Source organism: Nestor notabilis, unplaced genomic scaffold (assembly GCF_000696875.1).
Source record: "Nestor notabilis isolate BGI_N333 unplaced genomic scaffold, ASM69687v1 scaffold10480, whole genome shotgun sequence".
Classification (NCBI taxonomy): Eukaryota; Metazoa; Chordata; class Aves; order Psittaciformes; family Psittacidae; genus Nestor; species Nestor notabilis.
The window spans coordinates 1-10,611 of NW_009912455.1; the positions used below are offsets into that span (position 1 = coordinate 1).

At 38.5% G+C, this 10,611-nt stretch overlaps 1 protein-coding gene across 1 annotated transcript; it reads left to right on the forward strand.

The window, feature by feature from the left end:
- Positions 1-989: 989 nt before the first annotated feature.
- Positions 990-7,495, forward strand: LOC104409604 (E3 ubiquitin-protein ligase NEDD4-like; the record flags this gene model as incomplete). The annotated part of the gene is made up of 8 exons (XM_010019522.1): positions 990-1,085; positions 2,172-2,245; positions 2,392-2,452; positions 3,035-3,094; positions 3,188-3,295; positions 3,914-4,010; positions 7,159-7,231; positions 7,309-7,495. Coding segments are annotated over 8 exons (672 nt in total), but the record flags the coding sequence as incomplete, so codon positions are not given.
- Positions 7,496-10,611: the final 3,116 nt, after the last annotated feature.

Here is a 10,611-nt window from a genome sequence, read left to right on the forward strand (position 1 = left end):
TATATATATCTTTAATGACATTGTGAATATGTATGATTCAGAGAGATTTCAGGCTACATCTTTCTTAAGTCTAAGTTGTATAGGAATTAAAAATGCCAGTGAAAATCAGAGACCTAGGCTCTGGTTTAAGCCAGTTAAGCCTTATTGAAAAATTTACTCTGAACTTCCTAAGATGTTTTCTTAAACTATTTTTAAACTCTGAGGTTTTTAAAATTAACTGTGAACATCTTTGGGATCCCTGACTCAACTTGTTTTTTAAATTAGTTGGTGTCTTTTGATTATTAAAAAGAAATGTATTATACTTTCAGAGACTGAAAATACTAATAAGTGATATAGTGTAACATTTTTAGAGGAAAACATGGCCCTTATAATTTTCTTATTGGTTTGGTTCCCTGATAATGGTTTTTATCTAGAGTAGTTGTGGGCAGAGTGATTTTTTTTTTTTTGTTCAGTCTCTTCAGTCTATTACTGATTTTGCTGTCCTGTAAGAATCAAGAATATAGTTCCTATCTGTTTCTGAGTAATAGATTTATAGATATGCCATGGTTTCTTTTAAATGTTTTTTCCAGTACTATAGAATCATAGAATGGTTTGGGTTGGAAGTAATCTTAAAGATCACCTAGTTCCAACCTGCCTGCCACAGGCAGGAACAGCTTCGACTAGGCCAGGTTGCTCCAAGTCCTGTCCAACCTGGCTTGGATGACTGCCAGGGATGGGGTAGCCACAACTAAAGGTAAATACAGGCTCAGAGTTGGAGAAAAGTTCAGATAATGCTGTGACATCCTATCACCACTGTGCTACGTGGGAGATTTTTAGTCCCGAGATTGCTGAGTTTCAAATGTCTTCGTAGCTTTGTACAATTGCAGAGCCTCTGTAACCAACAGAGGATTATCCTAGGAGCAGCATTCACTGGGCTGTAATGGAGCCTATTGTAGCTTCAAGGTAGCTACTCTATTTTGTATTTACTACCTTGTAATTCTCTCTTTTAGGATAGTGAATATTACAATTCTCTGCGATGGATACTTGAAAACGATCCAACAGAACTGGACCTCAGATTTGTAGTTGATGAGGAACTTTTTGGTCAGGTTCGTATGTTTATGTAAAGTAGAATAGACAAAACATCAAAGAAAACTATTTAACCTGTGAATTTATCTGATTTTATCTGTATGGTATTAAGAAAAACCCTTCATTCACAGTCATGTTAGTTTGTTCACTCAGCTGCTTCTTTTAGCTGGCACCTGCTTGTGCAGTGCTCTGTTAGGCTGGCTGTGATGTGATAAAAGTCTTGGAAATAAGCAAAACTTTAAAAAATAGCTTATGGATTTGTTTTTTTCTTAAACAGCACTTGAATTGTAGTGGTTGCTCTGAGTGCAACTGAGACTGAGATATCCATGGTCCTGTTACTTAATCTGGAGTAGAGGCTAGTTTTATGTGATTGGCTGGAAAGTATGTGCTCTTTTGGAAATGGTTGGAATCATAAATTTCACTGGGAGATAATAATAGGGTTTTTTCTTCTAAGTGGCACTAGAGAACTAAGGAATAAACAAGTCTGTTGTTACGTAGGAAGCTATCCAAGGTAAGTCATGTAGAAATATCACAGGTCTTAAATACAAATTCCAAATGACAGGTGTCAAGTAGATCTAAGTAGGATAATAGCCTTTGTGGTCTTGTGTAACTAAAGTGATCCTAGGTAGTAGCATAAAAATGTACATCTGTAATGAACTGAAAATCAGATATTTGTCTATTGAGGTTCTAGTAGTACAAATCGATATGTAACAGATACGCATATTCATTCACCTATTTACTGGGACCATTCCTGATACTGTTCTGTAAGGGGTTTTCTTTGGAATTTGGAAAAAAAGGCTGGGTTATTGAATGTGCCATTAGTGAAGCCTACATTACTGAGAACATGTGTGCAAACTTGGGTGATTATTGTAACAGGTCAGAAAGAATTGAGATACCCTCTTGGGAGTCTTATATCCCTGAATAATACATATTTTTTTTAAAGCAACCAATCAAATTCTGTTTGTTTATGTGGCCTTTGAAACTGGTTCTGTTTCTCATAGTTTTCAAACGCTGCAGTCTTCAGGAGTTAACTAAATCACCTAATACTACCATGTGAATTTTGTGTATTTATCTCATTTAAGACCTATTCTATATATTGCATTTAGACTCATCAACATGAACTGAAAAGTGGTGGATCAGAAATAGTTGTCACCAACAAGAACAAGAGAGACTACATTCAGTAAGTAGTGGTCACTGTGCAATCTATCTCACTGAATTGCCCCGCTAGTAACAGGGGCTGTCTTAGTTGTATTAACAAAAGGAGGTTGTTGCTTTGTATATAAATTGCATTTATTTTAAATGTGGGTTGTTGTTTTGTTTTTACAGTCTTGTAATTCAGTGGAGATTTGTGAGCAGAGTACAGAAACAAATGTCAGCCTTTAAAGAGGTATAGTTTTAATTACAAAATAAATTCTTCTAAGAACTTGTTCTATCTAATTTTAAGACAAGCTTTTTTGGACATCCTGAAGACCCACAGATAATGTTGTTACAGGTGTTACAAAAGGCAGTAATACTGTTTATAGTGTCAGCTTTGAACTATTTCAGACTTAAAAATCTTTCTGGAGTATTTTTACTGATGTGTTTAATGCATATTGAAAAATTTGCTTATTTCTCAATGCTGGCTGACAGCTTTAGCTGTAGTGCACACTGTTTAATGAACTCTGCAGAGAAGAAAACTAATTCTGTTAGTTTGATTTAAATCAGCTGCTTTATTCTTATTTGTATAAATGATATTACACATACGGTATTCAGACTTACATTTTTATCAATCAGTGTTGCACAAAAAAGATGTGAGATAAGTCAGAATTAGAAGTAGCATGACCAAACTAGGGACTGCTGGTGTCCAAAAAGTCTGTTTGCTGTATTGCTTTGGCTCTGTTTACTAAAGCATCTAAAGATTGTTCTCAGTGAACAAAAAATGCTTAGATAATGTTGACTTGATTTTTAAAAACTTCCCTAATCTTTTTAGGGCTTTTTTGAACTAATACCGCAGGATCTGATTAAAATCTTCGATGAAAATGAGCTAGAGGTAAGTGTATCATGAGAAAGAAAACTAATTCTGTTAAAACTTAATGTTACTGACTTCAACTTTGGTGTTTTTGTCTTTTATTTATCTGTATAGTTATTAATGTGTGGACTGGGAGATGTGGATGTGGCTGATTGGAAGCTACATACAAAATACAAAAATGGCTACAACATAAACCATCAAGTAATACAATGGTTCTGGAAGGTATCATGAAGTTCTTATATTTTATTTATTTGTTTGTTTTTACTTAAAACCTGTTCAAAAGCTGCTGCCTTTCAGCTATGCTAGATTATCGTGTGAATCATGAATTTACCTACCTGTAAAGATTTGACCATTAAAACTCCTGAGGAAAGAAAGACAAGTAAGGTTGAGATGCATCCTAAGAATGTAAATACACTACTGATGCTTACTTTTTAAAAAAATAAATAATCCATGTCTGACGGGGGTTAAAAATATTTCTGTGTAGGTTTTTCTGGCATGTTTACACTAAAGAGGTGTTAAACTCTTCTGTTTAATAGATTACAGGAGTTTGGCTGCTAGTTCGTAACATCAGGGAACTTCAAAGCAAGTAGGGGCCAAATCTTCAAGGGAAGTATTTTAACAGCCTGCTAAGCCAGTAACTGTACTCTTGTTACAGTGCCATTAAAAAATTGTTGACTTCATAGCTTTTAGCAATAGGCAGAGAGGTGATCTGTGTGTGTCACTAAAAAAAAAGCATCTATATAAAGGATAATGATTTAGAAATAGAAACTGTGTTGCATAAATCTGCTAGCTTTAAATCTTAATTTAAAAATAAATCTTTAATTCTGTTATCATACATAGGCAGTCTTAATGATGGACTCTGAAAAGAGAATAAGGTTACTTCAATTTGTTACTGGCACATCACGTGTACCTATGAATGGGTTTGCTGAGCTGTATGGTGAGTACTTACGATTATGGTCACAATTAAGTAATGGAGAACCTGATACTGACATTGTCGTGATATTTGACTTCAAAGATAGGCTCATCATTTTTCAAATTTTGCTTTAAAAATGCATTATATACTGGCAGTTAGAAGAAGCAAAGTTGGAGAAGAGTGACTTAGATCACACATTTCCCATGTTCTGTAAATACTTTAATTCTGGTTTTGGAAGTTTTCAAAGTATAGGGCTTCTCAAGAGAATGTGGATTTTTTAAAGTCCTAAAGAGCTGCAAAAATCCTTGTTTAACATGTGATTGAGGTTGAAGAAAATTATCTAAGTTCTGATTTCAAAGACGTGCTGGCATCAGTAGTTAACTTGAGATTCTGCTAAGTTCCTGAGCTACTTTTATCTGCTCACAAACTACAGTTGTACAAATACGGTTGTTTGTAACAATAGACTCTAAAGAGGACCACTGAAATAACACAAGTTAAACATAACGCCAAAAGAAAAGTAGTGAACCTACAATGCAGAGACTGAAACAAGCAGATGGCAGTGGGGAGCAGACTTCAATACCAAAGCCAGAAAAACCACTGTGGAAAGACTGCAGGCAAGCAGATATAACAGCCCACAAAGGCTTGGGGTGTTTTGCTTATGGGAAGTCTTTTCAGCTGCCATCAGCTATTATGTTTTCTGCTAGACTACTTTATTAAGGCTAAAAGTGCTCGAGATCCTATGCGAATAGCTGGATAGCCTACCTTGCATATTTAAATAAACATTTTCTTCTATGTAAACGAGACAGTAATTTGTTAGTGAACCACTAGAACTGTGAACAAATACCACCCATCATGTATCCCCGTTTCTCCTTCTCTTTATTTTCATTGTAAATACTCAGTTTATTTTTCACATTACATCAGGGAGTTGTGAGTTCCAATGGGAAGGACAGTGCCCTCAGCAGACTTGAGCCATGTGTCTGCTGTTGCACCTGAACCTCAGTACTGTTGGTGTTATAGCACATGCTCATCGCAGTGGAACCCAGTTGGAATTCTGCTGCTTCTGTGTTTTTTGTGTATTTGTCTATAAACACTACCAGAGACAGAACTAAGGAATGATAAACGGAAAGAAACTGTTGAAGCTCTTAGCTCCTGTCTACCCAGGGAGCAGGATATCCTTGGGCAGTCTTCTGGCCAAGTCCCAGTTCCTGTAGTTGTGTTCACTCATTAATGACAAATTCAATCAGCAGTTGTCTTGCATAGTGCTTTCTTTCTTTCTTTCTTTCTCTTACAGTTTTTTCTGCTTTACTGTGGCCAGTATGCCATCCGTACTAAACCCCAGTAATGATCACAATCACATTTTCGGTACCTGCTTGTATTCGAAGAACTGTAGGTGGTTCTTCAGTGCTTCGTGTTGGTACGTGGCTTTTTGCTGCTGCCGAGCTGCCCCTGCGGTTGTTCCCTCCCCACCTTCGGGCTGCAGCCCTAGAGCTGGCTTTCTAGCCGGAGATCCCCCTCTTGTGGCCCAGAGAGGCATTTCTGCTCATAGAAAGGGAGTGCTTGGTGCCAGGAAGCAAATCCACCCGAGTTTTGAAAACTAGGACACTGAACAGACGTGGCATTCTTATTTCTTGTCTTTCTCCCAGCCTGCTTTGTCAGCCTCTAGTTAATTAGTTGAATAGCTAAAATGCAGAGTTATTATCTAGCTATTAAAAGGGAGGTTTATCTTCTTGTCAGGTGGTACATGCACCATCAGTCATAGAGCTGCTTCTCTGCTTCCTCCTTACCTCAGGTGTTCTCACTAGTTGGCTTTTCTAGCCAGCCTTCTCTGTTGAAGCAGCATGTAACCCAAAGAAGAAAGTAAGAGGAGCTGGAGGTGTTCCCACAACCAGTGTCATGTCTAGTTCGTTCACTAGACTTGTATGAAGTATAATTTCTGTGCATTGATTGGTATTTCCTACCTTTTTGTGTATGTTAGTAGTTGTGGAAGGGTTTTCTTCTCCTCTTGTTTTATATTCATGTTTGGGATGAATTGTCTCAGGGCTTTTGTTGTTTGAGGGTCTTTTCTGTATATAAGTTGGCTAGCATCTTCCAAATCCACTTCTACAGTGTGCATTATTACATGTTATAATTTAATTATAAATATGTGTACGTTATTTTTTCATGTCTCCATAGAACCACAAATGAAATCTTTTTGAACTGACAGTTATAACTTGTGTAGTTGAAAACAAACCCCAACCAAACACATTTTGGAGGAGTCATGAAAAACAGGGAAGGTGTTTGTCTGCATTATAAAAACAAATACATTTCGTAGGTCTAAAGGTACTCTACAAAGTACTTATACCTCAGCTGTATTCATAGCTCAACCTGTTCTCATTGCTGCTGCTCATCTTAGTCTGAAACATGTTTTACATCTTCCATTTCAGAAGTAAAAGGTACTTGGGTAGCCATCTGCTTGGAGTACAATTCTCTTAACTGTATTGATGGTCTCCTTGTAGAACTGTCAGAGGACACCTACCCTCAGAGATCATCTCCTGTTCTTTGGCAAGATAGTGGTTTGCTTGTCTTTTGGGTTTGGTTTTGTTTGGTTTTTTTTACTTAAGCTACACAGTCTGCTCCAGACACCCACAGATGCTTTCAGCAACTTAAGGAAATGGTTACAAAATGCCCTTGGCATCCACTTGGTGAGAGTTGAGAGGTTCAAGAAACTTTCAGATACACTGTGCTGTAAGAAAGACAGTTGTGGAAGGCACGGGCATAGCTGGAGCTGCACTTGCTAGCCAAGAAAGTTGTCTCAGGTGCATATGGACATCCTGAAGTACATGTGTGGTCACTGTGTTTCAGAAAGTTCTTACTCTGTGAAGGTGGACATTGCATACTTTCTGCCAGGTTATCTAACTTGGCACATTGTGATTAACATGTCTAAATTTTAATTGCAAAATGCATTATAGTCTTCTGCATAAAATTTTCAATGCCAGCTACTACGCATATGCATGTAGGTCTTAAACTTCTGAGTTTAAGGGGTAAAAGTCTCTTGAAATTAAGATACAGCAAGAAATAAGTCTGACTAATGTCAGGACTGCATTACAAAAACCCACAAACACATCGTAACTTGCATTTCTGATTACAAAAGAATCTCATAATGGGGTGAAAAATGATCTATTCTTTTCTGCAGGTTCAAATGGACCACAGTTGTTTACAGTCGAACAGTGGGGCACCCCTGAAAAACTGCCAAGAGCTCATACCTGGTCAGTATTTAATTTAGGTAAATCATGACCTTTTGTAAGAGTGATGAAATGCTTAAGAGTTTTCATCTGTTTTTCAGCTTTAATCGCTTGGATTTGCCTCCATATGACTCGTTTGAAGATTTACGGGATAAACTTCTTCTGGCAATTGAAAATACTCAGGGTTTTGATGGGGTTGATTAAGACACAGACATAAATTGTATCGGTCCAGTGCTGCAATTTAATTTTAAGGGTTTACAGACAAATTTGAGTTTTCCAGGGGCTACCATTGTATTTAGTCACATGGCTATTGAATCTTCATAGTATTACTTGTAAAGTAAGTATTCAAAATTCACTAACTTCTGAACATGTATTTTGCCATTTCCACAGTTCTGTGTACTTTGCTAATAACTACAATATACACATTGGATGGGCCAGTGCCAAGTAAGTCAACACCTAAAATGTTTTTAAGCAGTTGCCTCTTCTACAGTATTTGACAGACTGTCCTGCAGTAAACTACTGAAGTAAAACTGTGAAGAAATCTTTGCAGAGGGTGTAAATTTGAATTGCTGCTTTAAGAGGAACAACTGAAATTGTTAAACTGTTTTAAAAACCAAACCAACGAAAAACCAAAACCAACAAACTTCATGTAATGCATTATCATAATCTGTGCTGCTTCAAGCTGTTTGCTACACATCTGTCCAGAGCATATTAGTAAAAGGAAAGCATTCGTTTGCATTACCAGCCATCAGTTTGCAGAGCATTGACTTGCTGACACATTGTATTTGTTAGAGTTCTGTTTCTAACTTGCTTTTGTTAAAACAATGTAACAAAACCAGGGTTTTTATATGAAACAGACAAGCAGCATAATTGTGTTGTAAGAGAGATTATATACTTTGTTTGAATTTGTATACTGTCATTGGTTTATTGAGTGTTCATCACTTTTGATATATTTGTAGTTCAACGATGGATAATATTTTCAATTCAGCCTTTTGCAACAAATTAATCTTAAAGTGAAATTTGTATGGATATCACTCAGTATTAGTTACTGATAGATAGAGGCCTTTATTATCCATTCTTGCAGTATTGCACTACATAACAATAAAGAACATGTTTACAGGGGTTTCTGGGCCAAATTCAGCAGCCTGATATGTGCACGCTTCTCTGAGCTGCAGGGGGGTTATGCACATGTGATCAGGTGCAGAATTTGGTTCTGTAAAATGTTTACAGGTTGTGCTAGTTTCTACAGCTGCATTTTTATATTTTTTTTTTCTCCACTGTTAGTCTAGAAACCAAATTTGGTAATACAGTATAACCAAAGTCATAACCAACAACGTGCAATTTATTGTAGATCAACTTGTCATATAAATATTAGGTTGATTTCTTTTGTAAATGTGGATGGGTTTTGTATTAATAATACTTTTTTTGAGCAAGTGCTGGTTAAAGTGATTAGCAAAGTTGGTTCTAAAAGAAAAAATAGATTTATATACCTGGCTTGCTCTAATTTTAACATTTTATTACCAATATGACCTGCGGAAATGACAGTACCTAGCTTTGGCCAGGAAACTTCTGTTTAGTCGTTATAAATATGCAAGAAGGAAGTGTAGCACATCTCTCTATAAAGATATGTAAATTATGTAACAAATATAATGGGTCTTAAGGGATATTTAAAATCCCACTTTGTTTTATTCTTTGTCTAGGTCATTAGGGCTGAGAATATGACATGTAAATAAAGGTAACTTATACAGATTTCCCAAATCTATATCCGGTTTTGTAAAACATGAATGATATATCAGTAAATCTGTATAGATTTGAATGTAGCAGGTTTTGTTGCATAAAGTATAAAATAAGGATTCCGAGAGCAGTAAATAAAAGTTTATTCTAATAAGTTGTGACTCAGTTCTTCAAAGTGTAAATTGGTTATCTTGAAATAGACTTGTTTAGTACTCCTAGGTAGACCTGGGCAGCAGTTCTGTCATAATAGGCTGCTACTTTCTGTAGGTGTTGAGGTACAACAGCGCTGTTCCCTGGTGTTCTGCTCCCACGTACGCAGTCTGTGAAAAATTAATGCCGTATTTTTATAAGAGCCCTAGGTCGCAGTGAGCCTTCATTGTACGGCCTGCCTAGAAATGCTACACGGCAGAGAGGAAAAGGTGGAAGTCCCACAGAAATGCCAGATTCCCAAGAGAGGTGAAGCTGGAAGCTTGTGACTTCTGGCATGAGAAGAAAGGCGGCTTCTCTACCCTTGGGTATGAATGTACGAAGTTACTATGGAGCTGTAACAGATGAAGGAAGGAAAAAGTTTCACTAAGGGAAGGGTTCAGAGCCAGATGGGCCTGAACCAGGAGTTCACACCAAGAAGTGGTGGGTGACAGAATGCAGATGCTCCCTTCTGTGGGCTTTAAACTAGGTTTGTTGAGGAGTGGTGATAACAGCTGGTGGTTAAGTAAGAGAACAGAGGTCAATTGCGCTAAGTGCTGTGGCAGGGTGATGGGAGAGAGGCAGCCCTGGAGGAGGATGCTGCAGGCTCAAGGGGGCCCACCTCTTGTGCCTGCTCACACTCAGAAGGAGCAGGAGGAGCAAGGGATGTGGCTGGTATGGCTGGAGCCACTCGGCTGTGGGGAGATCTGTGTAAAGGGTGACAGGCTGGTACAGAGCTGTGTAGGTCTGGGTCAGGAGAAGGCTTGTCCTAGGCCACCTCTTTGTTTTGGGGAGGTGGCAGACGGGACTTTGGAGCACCTCAAGAAAGTCCAACATTGCAAACCCTTGCTCTTGCATGAGACTGAACCCCCTGATGTCTGCGGGAAGGGCAACAAGAGGAGATGCAATCTGGGAGGCTTCTGGAGGGGGTTGTGAGTAGCTAAACAGGGGTGCTGGTTTGGCCAGCCGGGGAGGTGCTCCACTGGGTCTGCTGCCTGTCCCTTTGAACTTGTGTTTTCTGCCATCATACCTCTGTATTCCCTCAAACATCTACGCTTAGGTTGGGGGGGGCAACTCCCAAGATGCTACTATGGGCGCTTACCTGTTTTTTTTCACCAGATCCACTGTTCCTTGTGTGGCTGTGTGCCCGCTCGGACCACCTCCCATGGCATTGCAGAGGAGAGCGTAACAGTCGCTTCCTTGTGCGTTAGTGACCATCTCTGTTACACTATAACTTCATTACTCTTAACACCCTGCAGTGGTGCCAGTTAAGGGGTAAGGCAGACAGATTTCCTAGGCAGGTAAGAGCTAAATGTACCAGTCTGTTGGGAAAAGAGTGCATCGGGTTGGTGTTTGGTAAGAGATTCTGCGCAGATCTCGTTAAAACGCTTACATCTGTGAAGACCCCGTGTTTCAGAGGGAGGCTTGAGCACAACGCTCGTTCTAGAGCAGGGCACCTGGGCCACGTTCGAGGCGGCGCCGGG